Source organism: Trachinotus anak, unplaced genomic scaffold (genome assembly GCF_046630095.1).
Source record: "Trachinotus anak isolate AG129_WGS33_773 ecotype Australia unplaced genomic scaffold, CSIRO_AGI_Tana_v1 ptg000014l, whole genome shotgun sequence".
Lineage (NCBI taxonomy): Eukaryota > Metazoa > Chordata > Actinopteri > Carangiformes > Carangidae > Trachinotus > Trachinotus anak.
Window position 1 is genome coordinate 11,520,652 of NW_027273865.1, and position 19,663 is coordinate 11,540,314.

At 36.7% G+C, this 19,663-nt stretch overlaps 2 protein-coding genes across 11 annotated transcripts in view; one reads left to right on the plus strand and one right to left on the minus strand.

The window, feature by feature from the left end:
• ncam1b (neural cell adhesion molecule 1b) overlaps positions 1 to 19,663 on the minus strand; it is a 77,734-nt gene that overhangs the window by 33,680 nt on the left and 24,391 nt on the right. For all 10 annotated transcript variants that reach the window (XM_071495808.1, XM_071495806.1, XM_071495807.1 and 7 more), the window contains exons 2-8: positions 11,820 to 11,894; positions 9,894 to 10,103; positions 8,317 to 8,460; positions 6,361 to 6,498; positions 5,856 to 5,973; positions 3,480 to 3,640; positions 407 to 549 (exon numbers count right to left, since the gene is read on the minus strand). In XM_071495808.1, coding sequence (XP_071351909.1) covers positions 407 to 549; positions 3,480 to 3,640; positions 5,856 to 5,973; positions 6,361 to 6,498; positions 8,317 to 8,460; positions 9,894 to 10,103; positions 11,820 to 11,894 — 989 coding nt within the window. The remainder of the gene's footprint in view (positions 1 to 406; positions 550 to 3,479; positions 3,641 to 5,855; positions 5,974 to 6,360; positions 6,499 to 8,316; positions 8,461 to 9,893; positions 10,104 to 11,819; positions 11,895 to 19,663) is intronic.
• The window catches only part of cadm1b (cell adhesion molecule 1b), a 230,606-nt gene that overhangs the window by 13,056 nt on the left and 197,887 nt on the right, over positions 1 to 19,663 (plus strand). The gene's annotated exons all lie outside the window — the stretch shown is intronic.

Below are 19,663 nucleotides of genomic sequence, written 5' to 3' on the forward strand. Positions count from 1 at the left end.
TTACTTTTACTTTTTGTGCAGAGGAACTGATGCATGAGATTAGCTGATATCATTCAAACTGCAGCTTCAGAAATTCATCACTAATTTCACAACAATGTCAAAGTAATATAAATGTTTTCGTGGATTTATTTCTACATTAACTCTTTTCTGTGCTGTCACCAGAGACAATGTTCCACCATCATCTGTTATTCTTTTTCTTTTTTTTTCTTTTTTTTCACACATCGAGCACCAAGTGGTTTTATGTATAGTGCAACTGGGACACATTCAGTATCAGTCTACTTTAGGCCAGGTGTGGTTCATTAGCTCCAAAAGGAATAATGCTTGCAGGACACCAGGCCTTAAGGATCAAAATGAAGTGTCTAGGATTCAGTTATTTAGCAACTACTTTCATCCACTTTTATTTTACCTGCTCTCCTTCAGTGAAGACACGCTCACCGTAGCTCCAGTTGATGGTGGGAGTTGGATCACCTGAAGCCTCACAAGTCAGAGTTACCTGCTCCTCCATCTCTGAAGTGCTCTGGTTTACGATGTATGTGATCTTAGGTTTGACTGTAGAACACAAACACATAGTCATCACATCTGCACAAGCATAATAAGACAGCCAGGTGGTTTGGCAGCACAAGTACAATAAATAACAGAGCAACTCTGTGGATTTGGGATGAGTTCAAAGGGAGGATGAGGATCAGTAGCTTGACAGGTGAGGGGGATTTTTATGCAGTAAAAATGTATTTAAGCTTTCCCAGTCCCAGTGACAGCAAAGTTGTGATAACCATGTGTGGATCCTAACTTAATTCATGTAATAATTTATTTAGCCTATCTCAAAGGAGCCTGTCTTCATTTTTGTTTACATTTGAGCAGACTGTCAAGTTAAAGTACACCTGAGCTAGCCTGAAAGAACAGCAGGGTGCCACAACTGTGACACGAGCAGAGCAAAGCAAATTCAAGTGCTTCTTCTGAAGCGCAAGGAAGTGCATTACTCAGTGCTCTCATCTTTTCCATTCCACTCCATGAAGGATGAATGCATGCATTAGGCAGTGGGCTTACTAAATTTATGTCTATTCAGTGTGAATAGAATTTACAATATTCAGCACAAAAAAAACAACTGCAACCTTGTATTAAAATGCTATTCTCTCAACTGATAATGATTAGATGAACAAAGGAAAGGGTGTTTTTTTGTTATTTCTAACTTAAGGATTTAAAAATACAACCACTTATATTTACAGCCAGGTTTGTCACAAACTGATCAGCAGGATTGGGATCAGAGCTATGTCAGCAATGTAAACCAAGATCCACTCCAATCATTCCTTTATCATTGAAACACTGGAATTATTTTCTATCATATAGCACTGTGAGCGAGACAACCTTGTAACAGCACAAACAAATGAGCAGTGGCCAGGGGTTTCAGTAATGGTAATACACTGATGATGTGTGTCAGCAAGTGAAGTATTTTGTATTTTAATCATTTTGTAGAATCGCTCTAAAAGCCTCTGCTGCTGGCAGCTTATTTTGTTCATGCTGGAGTTAGGAAATAGAAATAAATAAATGCTGCGTAAACCTTGTCACTATAGCTCTGACACACACACATACTTTTTACCAAAGGTATTGATGCAGATTATATATTCTCAGTTGAGAGGTATATAGAACTCATCCAATTTGCTTTACTAATTTCAGTGTTGCCATATTTTAAGGCTTTGAAGACTATATTTTCACAATCAGATTCTTAGACAAAGATGGACCAGTTTTGGTTATTTCATATGAAACTTGTGTGTATTTCTGTTTTCGTATGTGATCATCTCACTGGTTTGAAGTGGGTGAAGTTCAGTTGGAAAAAGGTGTTGTCACATACGTCCTTACACCAATCAGAATATAGCAACATTTGAATCAAAATCAAGTTGTGAGGTTGTTTTGCTTATGTTGCAGCACTGTCAGTCAAATTGATCAAAATTGATCACAACACTATGTGGATGATGCTCGGATTTTAGTGTTTAAATTTATAACGAACCCAAGAACAAACTGCTGCTTATCTAGCCCATGAATATTGAATATCATAGAGAAAAAAATTAAGATTTATGGGGTATTGTGGGCGAGTGTGCACTGTGCAGCTATATCAGGGGTCATCAACTACATTTGTGGAAGGGCCAGAATCTTTCTCGGCAGACACTGTGGGGGCCAGACTTTAAAATAAAATTAAATAAAATTTACATTTTGGCCTCATTAATGTATTGTTGTTTTGATATTTTAATTTTCTTACAAAATTGATGTCATTTTTTAGCCTTTATCAGTCAGGCTCCTATCACCTATACTGCTGCCTGCCACCAGGGGTGATAGAGATATTTTGCCTTGAAATTTGTGGGGCTGTCATGTCCATCACTGGAAAAAATTGATGTGTTTTGGAACAAACTTGATTGGTTCCAGGGAGATTTGTTGTCAAGGAGGCTGCTGTGGCAACTTCACAGAGAAGATGAAGGAGGAGAACTCGATCTCAATTGCTTATTGGGTTGCTTTAATCCTTTTTAAAGGATACCCTAAATACCACAAGAGATTTTCTTTTTCCTCCTCACTATTTCGGAATTCAATTGCGGGCCGGATTGGAAGCTTCGACGGGCCAGATTCGGCCCGCGGGCCGCCAGTTGACGATCACTGAGCTATATTATAGAAGTAAATATGAATATTGAGTCAGACTAGGTATTGAAAGATACCACATATTAAACAAATCAGGGTCGATGCAAAAACAAAACAAAACAAAACAAAACAAAACAAAACAAAACAAAACAAAACAAAACAAAACAAAACAAAACAAAACAAAACAAAACAAAACAAAACAAAACAAAACAAAACATTATCAGAAAACAAATTTGCAGCTTTCATATTCAGACATCGGAGTTTAAAAGGAAACACATGATTACAGCTTGTTCCACATTGATGTAAGGAGACCAGGGCTTTGAAGTGCAAGAAAATCCTCAACATAATGAGGTAATTTCCTAAAGAGGTAAACAATATGCTTTGAAAACTGTCATGAGTAATTTTGTTTACACAATGAGCTCTAAAGAATCAGGCTTTGGCCACTACAATTGTTTAGGAAAATAATCTGCACAAGCTAACTTAACATAAATTTAATTGACATGACTACATGAACTGATATTTTGATTGCGATTTAGGACATGGTCACTGTAACATGACAAAATAAAGGCGGCAACAACCTAGTTGGAAAAAAAAAACAAAGAAAAAAAGTACAGGAATTCAAAGAGTTCAGCTGAGCTCAACCTTATTCTCTACATCTTTAGTTTCCATCCTTACATGAAACAACACAACCCACACTGAAACAACACCTCGTCTTGTATCCGTTTCAAAGCTAGACACGAAACCATACCATTGTTAGCCCACCTACATACTCTTATACTTCATTCCCACACACTTGGAACATTTTACATTGTCACTTTAATTCATGTTCTGTATGTATATAAAATGTTTCTCCTTACCAAACACTCTTAGACTGAGCTCCTGCTCACTTTCCCCAGCCTTGTTCTTGGCAATGCAGGTGTACTCTCCTTCATCCAGCTTGGTAACATCCATTATTGTCATTTCAGAGCCATCTTCATTAAAGCTATACTTCTCTCCTGCCTCGAGAACCACTTCGTTCCTGTGGAAAACACAAGTGTTGAACATTATATTCATCTATCAAATCAAATCCGCACCATGTTAACAGGCTGCTGTTCTTCAAAAAGATAAACTGTTTCTTAAACATGATCCTTAGAGATTAGGAAAACATGCAGGAGTTACTAGATGAATTACAAAGTGAAACAGATCAAGAGATGAAGTAGAAGTGCAGTGATGAAGAAAGTGTAAGCTGACAATTTCAGAGCAGAAAATGTTCTCAGAAAATGAGAAGGATAATATTTTTCTTCTTCGAGACTTTTGACAGTATTAAGAGGCAATTTTTTAAAAAATGTCTCATGTTTTTTTTCATTATGTCCTAGGTGAGTATAAATCGTTTTTCACTATTGCCAGAAATGCAAAAGAGATAATATTCTCTGACCTGTGACTGCAATCATTTGTTTGGGCTTCAATACAACTTTCAACAAGTTGTGGGTGCTGTCTAACTGCACAAGTATTAAAAATGATTCAGTGGGCCAAAAAATACTGAAGACCAAGAGCAACAGATGCTCCTGGTCTCTTTGTACGTTGTGACTCCCCCAGTCTAAGCTATCTACAAAGCTAACTGCTGTCCTGGAAACAAGATGAACAGGAACAGTATAACAAAGCGGGAGCCTATCAATGGCTGTATTCAGACACACAGTATAGTGTGGCTCTTGATGACACCCTAGTCTTCAGGTTTCACTGTTTACTGCACCTTTAATACCCTGCGATTAAGTATCCAATTTCAATGAATAAACCAGTCAGTATAATACCCCTAATAACTCTCCATTATACAGTTTGAAGCAGTTAAAATGGTGCATATGACCAAAACCTGATGTGGGTGTATGGTTACTGACAGTGTTCAACTTTGACTACTGCAATAATTGGCTGTAAAAGCCAACTGACAAACAAACCTCATCCCCTTTCTTCTCAAAAACTCTGAGCAAGATATTCAGTCCAGCAAAGCCAAATTTTACAGAAGTAGCATAATGCTCCTCTCTGACACATAAACTGAACCAGCAGGCTATAATGTTTAATTTTCAAGGGAAGCCTATGTACTGTGTTTCTATAAAAACATTTTCTTTACCAGTCACTGATGGTGAGTGAAATAAATTTTCATGCAATCTTGTTGTATTCTAGACAGATTCAATGACCTTCATAACATAGAATTATAACAGGCTATAATTAATTTTAATGTTTAATTAACATTTCGTATGCAAGATGAAATGCTTCTGTGAAATAAACTTTCAGTGGGCAAACCTAAAATCACAGCGTGGTTCATTGGTTCGTCAGTCTGTAGGTTTGTTGGTCATTCCACCATTTTGCTCAACAACAATTATTGGATTGATTTAGAGGTTCCCAGAGGATGAATTGTATTGACTTCAGTGATCTGCTGACATTTCCTCTTGCACCACCATCAGGTTGACATTTTTGGTTAAGAATGAAAAACAGATATTTTATAGACCACCATGGAAATTGGTACAACATTCATGTTCCCCTCAGGATGCACTGGTGATGCTTCACATCTAATGCCATCAGTAGGTCAAAATTTTAATTTGTCCAATACTTTGGTTTATGATCAAATACCTGCAAAACAAATGACATAACCATCGGCCTCAACTGGACTCTGTGTTTAGTGCTAACTGGCAGTTGTTAACATGCTAACATGTCAATATGATATGGTGACCACGGTAAAGATTATACCCACTAAACATCAGCATGTTAGCATTTTCTTTGTCAGCCATGTTAGTATGCTGACATTAGTATTATGCTCAAAGCACAACTGTGCCTAAGTACAACCTGAACTCAATACCCACTAAACTAAGTACAAGAACTGGTTCTACAAGCACTTCACAAATTGAAAGGTGACAAAGTTTAAACTTTAACAAGCTTTAAGCTACTTCAAAGATTAAAAATATGATATCATGATATGATGCTCTCTGCTGATTGTATATGTGTGAGTTGTCTCAAATTACAAAAAAAAAAACAAAAACAAAATAACAAATGAAAGGACTAACAGTAATAACTTTAACGTTAGATCAATAACTTCAACATTAGATAAAGTCAGGTTTTATTAAATAGACTGCCGAACTAACTAACAGGCTTACTTCTACAATTTAACAGTTTAAATTGTTTAAATGATTCAGGCTGATCATCTGACAAGTGCTGCTACAACTCTTTGAAAGCATTTGTCTCTCCAGTTGCCAGCGGGGCTTTACCTTGTCCAAGTCACCATGGGTTCAGGATAGCCATCAACAGCACAAGTCAACATGGCAGACTGCCCGACATCTGCTGTGGCATTCACCTCTGACTGCCATATCCTGATGGTCGGGAGCACTGAGACATAGAGAGAGAGAGACAAATAATGAAATAAATCAAAAGAAAAAAATCGGTAGATAGATACACACATATGTAGGCAGTCACATTGATACAGAGACAGATAGCAGGAGGAAAAACAGAAACAGAAGCAGTGACAAATTCAGAACACTTATTTTAGGTACACTCATTTGCTAGGCTCAGAAGTTGCAGGAAACAGACTTCATTAGCATGAAACATCTTTGATACATGGTTGCTCTGGGCAACTGTTTCCACATTGATGCTGAGCCTGGTCGCCTCTAAGGATCCTCATCTTATTTAAGCGTCATGGGACACCTGCCGCACAAAAACATGCACACAGGAACAAAAAGGAGGAGGAAATAGTGTGAGGGAGAGAGGGTTGCTAACCGTTCACAATGACCTTGATGACCCGCAGATCAATCTCGCCGCGGGCCATGAGGCGACCCTCGCAGGTATATGAGCCCTCATCGGTCTTCTTTATGCCACGGATTTGAAGGTGATTGTTGCTCAGCACCTTAAACCGAACTGTACGGAAGAAGAGAGTAAATGCTCTGTCAGGTGTGTTACATATTTGGCAAATCAGGCACAAGTCAATCACTTGAAGTGTTTGATGATGAACAGCTGCTACTGTGCTACCATGAGGGTTACATAAAGAATATTCTTTACTGAATTAATAGGCCATGGCAAAGCTTTTTGGATATATCTGGCTCACAACCTAACATTTTAACACTGATGTCTGTTCATCACTGATACCTCTGCATTGTTATTGCTACCAAAAAAAAAAACTCATTAACAAATCTATTTTTGGGCACATATTTTATATTATTTCCAATTTGTCAAATCCCAAAGTCCAACTCTCCTTCCATCAGCTACAGAAAAAGAGAAATGTGGCCAAGGTCTTTAGGAACCCCTTCAGTTTAGATGAAATGCGAACCAAATAAATTTAATCATGTAGTATTTCATAATACTATTACAACCCACACATGACCATGTGTTATTATTTTCCAGCAAGCAATACCAACAATACGATACACATTATAATATTGCTCAGTGTCAAGGGTGAATAAGAGCGAGTCAATTGTATTTTCAAATTCAAAACCAAATTAATTTTTCCTTTCAAAGCACCGGATAAACCCTGAAGAATAATGGCAACAAATGCAGGCAAGAACAATTTACATTCTCTAACAATGGTAAATCTACATATCCATTTTAGCTTATTAGTCTGTGTTTTTTTTTGACTGTGTCTTCTTTTATGTAGCACTCTATGTCCATTACAGTTACAATAAATTAATAACATTTTGTTTGGCTTTTAGGTTGGACTTGTAAGCATATTTTACAATATGCTTTATGTTGGTTGTCTTAAAGTTTCCCTCAAATCTTTGTTGACACTGCAAAACAGCAGTACTGCACTCTGAGGTGAACCTTGTTCATGTCCTGACCATATTATATAATTACTCACCCATAGTTACTCACAATTCTGAGTAGGACTACCGTATTTTCCGCACTATAGGGCGCACTGGATTATAAGGCGCACTGTCAATGAATGGTCTATTTTCGAACTTTTTTCATATATAAAGCGCACCGGACTATAAGGCGCATTAAGCGAAACAAAACAGTCAGATAAGTCAGTCGAACTTTATTAAACGCGTTCACAATAACTCTCAACATTGTTCAGTTGTAACACGTAAAAAAAACACAGTCTGATACCGCTAAATCAAACGTTAGCGTGTTCACAATAACTCCTTATAGGTCCTTATACACACACACTGTAATATTATGGTGAAGCACAGTATGTATTACTCTGCGACACTCCTGACTACGATAGCCGTAATGCTGCAAGCGGTGCGGCTTTGTAGTTTACCAAAGTCGTACTAAAACATTTTGACAGAGTGCCGTGAGCGCCGTGTACCACACAAAATCGCTTCGAGGTCAGTAAGCACAACCAGAATTAATCCATATACTTACATTAATCCACTGTCGTTTTTTGAGAAAATTAAAGGCTTTTAAGTGCGCCTTATAGTCCAGAAAATACGGTACATAGATACTCAAGAGTGCAATTTTCACTTTTGAAAGGAATACAACAAGGAACACAAATATTATTTCTAATAGAATGGATTTAAAGTTATTTTATGCAAACCATTATGCAAACTAGACTGTATGCAAACTTAACTATCAAATGATATTAACAACCATTGATATTCATTAGCTAATGTTTTTCACAGTGTACTAAGTACTAATAGCTCAGGACTGTTAAAAGTGTTAAGCACAAACTGATGGTAACAGATAGTCACAATAGCAGGTGAAATCCAGATTTGATCCCCATGCTGTTCAGAGAAATCTTACCATCTTTTTCCATCTGTATTTTGGCTCCTTTATATTTCCAGAGCACAGTGGGAGGTGGTGAACTGATGACATCACAGATGATGTTGGCATTGTCTCCTTCAGTAAACTCTTGGGGTGAGGGTGCATTCGTGAAGGTGATTTTTTCTGTAATAAAACATACAAAACACATTTGTTACTCTCCGATATAACGATAAAACTCCTTCACTTAGTGTGATTGTTGGGCAGGAATATGTTTTTATTCGCTACTGTATTACAGACATAAGAATTTGTCATTTATTTTAAAATTTTCAGCCACATTCAACAATCTCTGTAACCACACTAGCAATTGATTTTTTAATAACCTGCAATTTTCCTGCAAAAAAGACAAAAAGGCTAAACTGTTAGGAGTGCTTGGCAATTTGCCCACCATCGCACTTTTCTGCATAGAAAAAAAATCTAATTCTGAACCATTTGACAATTTTACCTAGACTTCACTCAAGCCCAGATCAAAATGAATCAATTCTAAGGTCATAGTCAACTCCCCTGTAACTACGTTACTACCTCAAACTTGCTTCCTCTGAACATTACTCCACTCTAAACAAGCTCCCCTGACTCACTATTCTTTAAGTTAGCAGAACTGCAGCATTTCTAATCTACAGTAATTTCTTTAACTAACCAAGTGGTTAATAGAATTTGCTGGGAGTTCGACATGGTATGGAACGAACTAATGTTACCTTTTAGACTTGACTGAGGTTAAGTTACAGAATCATATTCAACTTCCCAGATATAAGGTCATCCAATATTATGAATATTGCCTAGATCATTTCGCTGATATGAGCAGAAAACAAGTCATACACTTAAACATGTACTCATACACTTTTAAAAGTTTTTGGCATGAAACCTCACACATAGACAGACACACACACACACACACACACACACACACACACACAGAGAGAGAGAGAGAGAGAGAGATCACAGTAGCAATAAAAAAACAAATTGCCTGCAGGGGGCACGAGTGATGCCATTGCTGTCGCTATTATCTTCTTTGCTGTAGGTTTTATGTTGCATTACATCTGCAAACTACTGCTGCTATTACTTTCCTTTCCTGTATGTGGCAGAAGTTGGCATGTGTATAACCTGTCTGACCGTGGCAGTGGCTTGCTTAATGTGACTGTATGAGTTTCCTGAGTCAGTTCCATGAGGCACTTCACATCTATAAACAGTTAAATTTTCCTTCTTAAAACAGTTTTCCACTTTTCTTAACAATAACTCTGTATTGACTTACTGAGCAGTTGTTTGGAAAAATCAAGGGATTACGTCTCTGACGGACATTTGCTGATGTTTGGCATTCACAGAAAATAAAAGCCATTACTCACGAGAAGTGCACAACAGACAGGATCATTAGGCAGACCTCTAATGGTCTTCCGACCATTTATTGAACTGATGAAAAATCCATCTTCACTTGAAAAGAAAAAGTGTAATGTGTTGCCCTTGAGCAGTCAATAAAATACTATGAGTTCAATAAATGTTTTTTTTCCTCTGTGCTTGTACCACTCAATAGTTTGGAGAGTGTATAAGATGGAGGAAATACTTACGAAAGATTTTCACTTTGACGGTTGACTCCGCTTGTTGGTCTCCATTGGTAGCGACACACTTGTATGTCCCTGCATTTTCAGTGCCAGCTTTATACAGAGTGAGTGTGGAAGATGACTCATCATTACGGGTTACCGTTATGTCTGGTCTGTTCGGTTCTATCCTGTCGCCACTTGGCCCAAACCAGTCTATGTGCTTGGCAACGCCTACAACTGAGAGCACAGTAAAGAGCAGCACATAAGAAACAAGTATCCATAAGGTACATATTTAACAGCAGTGAAGACAACCAGTGCCCACAGACCAAGCACTGTGGGTTGCACATTCTTCTGCTCTACAATCTGTTGGGCTGAAGCCTGTGGTTTATACATTTTAGCTGTTTGAAACAACCAAAGTGTCATTAAATGAGACCCATCAGCCTACAATAAACTAAATGTTTTGTTTCTTTAAGATTTTATTCCATTGTTTACTTTGAACCCATGTGGAGGGCAACAGGAAACACATAACATTAAAGGAAGTATCATGCAACAAAGGTCACTGATTGATCAGACTGAAAATCAGGACCTTTCAGCAACATGATACACATCCTCCACCTTTAAATCACCAGGATGCCACTAAATGTTTTTAAAATATGGATTGTGAAGTGATGTAGTTTTACAAGATGATGCATGGTTGCTAATGTGAAGTACTGATACTGGCACTCAGCATCATTTTATCATTTGTCCTTCATTTGAGTAAAATCAAAAGTGCTAGTTTATTAATCACTTAATGATCTCAGACCAAAATACATATCTGATCCAGTGGGGTCTACACCTTTATGAAGCAGTCAGCTGGTAAAACCTTCAGTCAGAACCAAACAGAGGGAAGCTGCTTTTAGCTACTATACTGCACATGCATGGATGCAACTTTCCTTACAATGCACATCAGCTCCAGCCACTTTTATATCTAAATTAAAAACTTTGCTGTTCTCCTTTGCCTGTGACTGATTGGTTTCTCTACTGCACTTTTATTTCCTTTGTTGCATTTTGGGCAGCTTACAGGTTATCACTGCACTATAACAGCACTTTCACTGTCTATTATTATTTTTTTGTACTTTTATGTCTTCATTTTATTTCATTTTATCTATTTCTTTTACCTCATTTTATTCTATATTAATTGATTTTATTCTGGTTTATTGTTTATTTTGTTTGAATATCATTCTAATGGCTTTCTTTGGCTATGTAAAGCACTTTGAATTGCTTCCTGGATTTGAAATGTACTCTACTATAAATAATGCTGCCTTGACTTTGCCATTGAGTGCCAGTTATCTGCGCAGTGTGCGCTCATATTACCAACATGCCAATTTGAATCAGGCTGTTTTCTGGCAGACAAGTTATTTCAGATTTTGCTTGTTTTTATACGTTAATTTGATCTGATGAACAATTTTTTTGTTATTATTGTGAGAATATAAACCCAAAACTGAAACTTTGGGCTGTGTTGTCGTGACTTTTTGTGTATTTAAATCACTTCGGGCTATACCCTTGCAAAAATCTCAAAATGTGATTAAAAGCTGAAAACCAATAGCTTAGGAGCAGATTTAACCACTTCACATGCAGTTTTTCCTTCCCTTCAGTGGCTTCAAGGCTGTAGTTGAACATTTTACAGTACTTTATATTCTGGATTAGCTTGTTCCAAGTCTTCTTTGAAGCTCTGATGTTTAGAAGGTGAAATATTGAAACCCAAAACACCACTTTGATCTGTATTCTAAATGTCTTTTCCTTCATATTTCATATTTGGTATCTTTGGAAACTTTACAGTTTTGACCCAGAGTTTAAAATACAGTTGTGTGCGTTTGAACTATGTTTAACTACACAACATGTTTCTGCATTGACTGACTCAGAAAAGTTTAAGTTTTAAGAAGGACAATAGTCAGGCCAGTTTAAAAAACTTACCTTCACACATGAAGAATTTGGACTCTCCAAGACTAATCTCACCATGACTTGGTGTGATCATCACTTCCAGTGAAACTACAACAGAAAAAAAATATACAATACAATATCAGCTACTTGGCAACATAACAAATGACACACTGCTTTAGAATGCAGAAATGCTTAAAACTGGTTCAATATTAAAAGATACTAAATGTACTTAAACAGACAACAGTTTTAAGTATCCCACTGATTAGACCTGCAGATGTAGATTTACAGTATCAGTGTGTACCATTTACAGAGAATCACTGCTGCAACTGCATTTTTTATTTAACGCATAACCAAAGACAACAGTATCAAAAAAATAAATCAAATTCAAACTGTGATACCCATTTCCTGCAGGTGGCCCATATTACTGCAGCTACTGTACTGCTTGCCTGTAGGTGGTGTAAACCTCATGTATGCACATGCATCAATATTTTTACTCCTGTTAAAAAGGCAGTAGGAAAAGAAAACGTGGAAATCAATGCCCGTGCACATCAAGAAACTATGACTTATGCCAGTTTTGGCTTGAGCAGCCCCATTACCAAGGTCGACATGTCTTGTTCCTCTTTTGCCTGCAGTCTTTCTGTGCTTTCAAGAGAAATAACACCAAGCGGGCACTGAAATTATTTAGTTAACATTCAGCACTTGATAACAACCAATTCAGTGCTGCCAATTTACCTTGAGAGAAATTATATTTAAGACACTTGAAAATATTTTTTGAAATCATGGTGTCTGTCGAGCTAGATAAATGCAGTGTGTCTCTCGGTGACAGCCTGCACTTCATCAAAGACCTGATAATAAAAAAAAACACAAATTTCTCTTATTTGACACAGACAGAAGTATGGCCTGAAACACTTCTGCGCTTAATTAGAACAAAGCTTCACTTGTTTCCTGTAGAATCTCCCAAGGGGACAGTCAAGGGCTCCTGTGGTTGACTAAGAAGTGTGACTAAATGGGGCCCAAAATCCCGCTCTATATCATGCATGAGCAAGAATGTGTGAATGTGCATGCACAACCTCCAGTGTGCACACACACACTGGCGGTCAGGCTGAGAGTGGGCACATAGTGTTGTTAAGTGACATGGGGAAAGAAGACAAGTCTAGTAAAGATGGACTAAAAGGAACAGTCAAAATGTTTTTGTTAATGTCAACACATGAAGCCAACAAGCAATGATTGATTTATTGTGGTCAAATCTGTTTCAACAATAGTTAATTTTCCTAAAAGTGATATTACCTCAAGTTTGAAAATGTAAAGATCAAAACATTCCAAATCCCCTGATTAATTTATTTTCTGTCCTTTCACAGTTGTTTACATTTCTGACGGTTGACTAATTCTAGTATATTAGTCCAATAAAATTTATGACGTCTGTAACTGCTAGTACATTGTCATTATTTTACTCAGAATTTAACCAGATTTTAAATGAGATTTTTAAACCTTTCTAAATGTGATGAAGATGAACATTTACTGGGCTCAAATACTGGGCACGTACAAATAAAAATGTATGTCCTAGAGTGGTCAACTGCTAAGTATATAGCAAAAAGGCTAGGAATTATTAGCTTGTTTGAAAAAATAAATAAATAAATAAATAAATAGATAGCATGGTATATGGTGAAAAATGCCCCTAATCATTTAAAGTTAACAAATTGAAATTGTTTTTTGATGGTTTGTTTATTTTTTGACAAACCCCAAAGGTTAACAGTTAACTATCAGCAAATATTCACATATGAGAAGCTGGAAGCAGTGAATTTTGGGGGATTTTTGCAACAAGTGATCAGTTACTGATTATTTATCTAAATAAATCTACTAAGCAATTAATTGCTTCATCTCTTAACCCATCAAGATCCCAGAATAACACACAAGATCATAATTACTGATACTGAAAAGTCTAAACCTGAACAAAAGAAAGCCCTAGACCAAAAAGTGTAAAAATGTTGTCTGTCTATTATACATTTGTATTGATTATCTATCTTTGTTTTGGTGATGTCATCAATAATCAATATGAGAAACATTCATGGGAACAAGTTTACTAGAGTTGGTGGCTGCCATTCATGGTGGCTACAACTCACAGAGGAAGGAGGAATTTCTTGCACTGATAGTGAATCATGTGCTACTTATGAATCAATTAACTGATCAAAGGTAGGCATCCAATACATGGCTGAGATTAGACCGCGTTCAGTATAATGAATTTGATCCACCAAATAATGTTTGCTACACCCTCCAGAGACTGATATTTAGCAGATCTGTAGAGTATGAGCCCTCATTCCATCAGAGCACCAGTGTTAGGTAGAAACTGTCTCTGCTGTCAAATTATCCTCATTTCAGTCAACTTAACACAAAGCACAATGCACTACATTAAATTAGATGCATAACAATTATTAGGTTGTTTGAACGTTTTATTTTTAAATGATCCAAATTGTTGAGTTTTTGTCAGCATATGACGTTCAAAGCGAAAGAACATGAAAACAAGACATCAAAACCCCACGCATTTTATTTTCATATGAACTACTAACTAAAACAACGTTATGCTAATTTTATGGATAAGGACTTTGTTTTAATTGGGCTGAGGAAAGAAGTACAGTTGGCTCATTTAGCCAAACAAACAGGCAACTCATTTGCAGAGGAGGCATGATGATGATGATTATTCAAGTCAAGTGAAGTTTATTTGTTCAGCCCATTATCACATTCAATGTCTGAGAGCGCTTTACATCAGCCCAGGAAAAATCCTCAAAAACGTATCATGTACACAGAAGCAATGGCTGAAATCAAAACAGAAAGTAACAAAAACACATTAGACCACAATTCAAAACTAGAACTACAAGTTCAGTACTAATGTAATAAACCCATTATAAGAAGTCCCATAAAGCAAAAGGGCCAAATGAAGGTCACATGAAATAAGCCCCATTTATAAGACCATGAACTGCTGTTCAGACATGTATTCTCTATGACATACATGCAGGGAAGAGACAGTTGATGCAGTCAAAAATGTAGAAAGTTTACGAGGTCAGGATTTACTGTATATCCCATAATATGTCAGAGCAATGCAGAAGCTGCAGAATCATACAGATTAGGTAAAATGCTTACCATAGCATTGCATTTTGAGGAGCAAATTAAGTGTAAAAGTAAGTCATGATGTTTTATTGTACCATGAATATATTGGTGCATCTAGCTAAAACTAATGTAGTCAAATACAGCCCTGCAAAAATCCCCATGAAGGTTACAATGTTTAGGGTTTTGTTTCCACTCGAAGATAACAAGACATAGAGATAACAACCACCCCTTAATATAACGGAATACAATTGAACAGCACAAAAACGGCAGCCTCCAAAATAACCATAAAGCTGAATAACACCTAATTATAACAATTTAAACCAAAATATATTGCATAATCTATACATAGATGGCCAAATAATAGAGCAATAGGTACATTGATAACATGAGAAAAAAAAAAGATCAGTGTCAGTTTAGCATAAGTGTTAAGATATCAGAAACTTCCATCTAACTGGATCAATCATGTGGATTGAATAAATGTCATGAAGTCAAAAAGCAGAGAGCCAGATTGTAAGAGCTGTCAGTATACTTCACAACACAGCTTTTCCTATATCAAAACCAACAATGCAAAACTGTTCTCACATCCTCCAAGCAAGCTGACATTCAGAAGGATGAAGGTCCCACAGGGATTTTCTATCACATGATCTTCCATCCTCTTCCCTGCCTCTCACTGCATGTTTTTCCATCTTATTCTGTAGAATATTAGAATACAACAACACACCTGCACAGTCTGGGAGTTTTCCAAATTAAATTATTCTGTAACCCAAGCACTAATTGGTTCTCTCTGATCGAAGGGAGAGCCGTGGCTCCTCTTCGCAGATAGTTATAAACAAGAGGACAGAGTAATTGCTCTCCAACCAACAGCTCACTTTTCATATATTAAAGAGGCTAACAAGCTACTGTAACTCAAGTCCAGTTAAAGGGCAAAATCTCTTTCAAAGCAGGGGGTGGCCAAATTACACAAACCAACTGTGTGTCCTAGAAATTTAATCAGAATGTGAATCGCTAGTGACCAATCCATTTTAAAGCCAAGTAGGGCTGAAACTGCATGGACATCTCCACATAATAGAAGTTAAAGGAGCAAGCACTGTAGATAAGAAGAAGAGAAGAGAACTTTAAGTTGAGAATCAAATATACACTCCTTTTAGTTTTTGGCCGTAGCACAAATTTCAAACAAAGTTAACTGATAAATGCTATATTATCTTAATTCCTAAGTTTAGGACCATTTTTTTTAGCCATGCTAGGAGCCTGGCTCTTGGAATGGGAATGTTGCACAGTTGAGTCCACCACACTGGTCCAGTCTGAAACATAACAACAACTGCCAGGTAGATTGTCATGTAATTTTCAATAGTCATTTTTGGTCTCCAGAGAGATGAGTCCTACTGATTACCTACTCTATTCCTACTTAAGCACCACCAGCAAATTTTTCACTTATGCATTCATGAGGGACTGGCACAATTTTTTTTTTTTTTAAAGACAATCAAGGTTCTCAGACAATGTATCTCCATGTGTGTGGTGATATCTGATTTTTCAACTATTCCCATGAAATTTGGTACAATCTTGGAAACGTTTGTGATCAATTTCATCAGCTTCAGCTCCGCTTTGTGTTTAGTGCTAATTTGCAAATGTTTGCATGCTAATATGCAAAAGTAAGATGGTACGCATTATACCTGTTAAACATTAGTATGCTAGCATTGTCACTGTGAGGATGTCAGCATATTCATGTTAGCATTTAGCTCAACACAATGATGTGCAAAGTATAACCTCATAGAGCCGATTGCATGGCTGTAGAAGACTGATCTTATTGCTTACTTAATTTAGTTGTAATTGATTTCCCATAAGCCAGTCAATATCAAGGGTGTGTCAGTATCTCTGTTGAGTCAGAGGTGTATCATAACACACTGCTTTCTGCCAGTGTCTTTTTTTATTTGATAGCACACATTTTTCAATTCCTACACAAATGGGTTTTTAAAAAAGAGAGAGCAGCTTGACATGTATAAATTATTTTATTATTTTATTATTTAATTATTAATTCCAAAACAACTTTTTACAAAGAGCAACAAACTAAAAATTATTTTGAAACAAAATGTAATCAGTTATATAAAAACAGAACTAGGCATTTCAATTCTAAGTGGATTCTCAGATTTGTTCTTTCATTTCATATTAAAACCCAGCCAGTGAATTGTTATTTCTCTGAACTGCTTGTCATTAAACACAATCTCCTAAATCTCCTACAAATTTACCATACTCCTGAAGACTTAACAGAGTTCCATGAAAGAAGATTCAAAGTATGACTGGTATGTATTAACACTGCAACAAGGGCCTAAAAATGAGTAGAAAGGAAGACGGCCCCAAGAGCATCATAAGGTGCTATGTACCACTAATTGGCAAACCTATCCTTAGGCTTATAAATCTTGCAGACAAGCAGAAGTTACATGCCAAAATTTGTGGTAAGTTTTGTAGTTGTTAAGGCCTTCAACACAAGACTGGTTGAAAGACCTAAAGAGAGATAAACATTTCAAGTAGGTAGGAGTGACCTAGTTCTGGGAAAATATGTAATCTCCCTGCAGTTAAACTTGACATTCCATATTAAAATGTGTCCTCAGACTGGGGCTCTTCATCCAAAAGCTTTAATAAATAACTAAGATGAAAAAACGGAATCCCGTCCCATTAAAATCAATCTCTATTGACCAAGTATAATACAAAATATGAAAGCAGTAACGTGACGTTTAAATGCAAAGACAATCTTACAACAATTTCCATCAACAAACTAGGGCTGCAGCTATCAATTATTTTAGTTATTGAGTATTCTCCATTTCATTCCATCAATTAATTGAGTAATCAGATAACTACTTTTTTCTTATTAAAGGATAAGACATAAGAAAACAATAAAATATCGAAAAAATAGAATATAGGAAATACAAAAAAGGGGAAAGAACACAGGTCTCTTAAAATGAACAACTAATTGGTTTCCTTTTAAGAAAAATCAACATTTTTATTGCTTAATTTGCTACAATATTATCTGTCAAAACTAAACCCAGCTCACGTTCTCTCCTGTGTCTGTGTGTGTGCTCTGTGTGTATGTGATAACATTGCTCTGAACAGAAAGGTAAACTCATCTAGCAGCTGTAAAAGGAATCAATTGCCTTTTCTAGCAGGTTTACTTTACTTGCATTTAAAATAAACATTATACCCGCTAACTTTGGTGTTAAAAAGGGTATTAGAAGGCTGAAAAATCTCCAGAGAAGCGCTGTCCCTCCCTCCTGCCATGTTTCAATTGGCACAAAACAAACGTACATTGCTTGCCACGCATGCGTCTGGGAGACTGTTGCTGGTCGATGCTACAGTACCAACCGTGACTTAGATTAACCGCAATAATTAACTACGGTAATCGGCCATGGTTATAGTGAAAATTAAAATATAAAACAGTAACACTAACTGCATTTTTACTGGGTGAAACCAGTACCTGTTTCATCTCTAACCGTGATTACTGAGCCGTCATATGGATTAACAAAACCTTGATACAAAGAATTTGTCTCGATAACTTTTATAAGTTAATCGGGTTTCTCGAGGAATTGTTTCAGCCCTAAACCAAACTAATGTCAGGGAGACTGATCACAAACATTTAAAGATGAAGCATAGGTCTACCTACCTACCACTACCTTTGCTAGTTTTAGATTGTATTTCACATCAATAATTCTGTTCTTAAGACTGAAGAATAAAGAGTAAGTCAAGAAACAAAGACACACTGACAAAAACCATGGAGGATAATTAGATTTAATAATCCCTGCCTTCAAGACATTGCCAAGTGTGGATGTAGAATATGGTTGAAACCCCAAGATCAGCTGCCAACAAATGGATGAAGAATGCTGGCCTATCCCAAAATCTGAGCAGCTAATTAAGTCTTGTTTACAATTGTACCATATGTGTTCAGGCTGAAATAAACTTAACAGATGACATACTGAGAATAATGGCCTGCCTAAATTTTACCACAATACCAAGAGAAGACAACACCAGCAATAAATCTAGTGGTTGGTCTGTTTTTCTGTGTGCAAACAGGAAAGCACAAGGCAAATTTGAATGCAGCACGAGAACTGTGGTTCTGACATTAGCAGTTCATTTGTGATACACATGATGTAACATTTACTGTAGCTGTGGGCAATGTCATATTTGGATGCAGGCTGATCACGGATATAGGAGACAGCTTGCAGTGTCAATAATTCATGTCTCTATAGGTCATCAATGAAACCTTGGTGCTTGTAATCTTAGAGGAAACTCATTAAATCTATAGCAACATTGAGAAAGATACTATATTATTGGTATTGTATTTTCAGTTATATAATTTATTTTTTGCCGCTTCTTAATGCAGGTCACAATATGATGCAACAAAGTGCAAAACATTTTGGGCCACTTATCTGAATGAAAGTATAGTTAAGGACCAGAATGCATCCTTCCCATTTCAGACTACTGTCCTCTTTGGGTTTCTATTTAAGGGTCATTTTAATCAGCACAGCTCTAAGGCATTGTACTACTTAATACCAGTACATGCACATCTGCTTGCACGTGTATGGGTGTGTTTCTGTCTGTCTGTGCAATGGTAGTGGAAGGGGGTTATTTCATGAATGACAATGATGTACACTGATGTCCTTTAGCTACAGTAATCAATGGTAACAGTTGGAGGTCCTCAAAGTCTCATGTAGACTAAACCCATCATTTCTAGCTTGGATTGTATCTTAAATTTAACCTCTTACACACTTAAGTAGGAAGCAACTGAT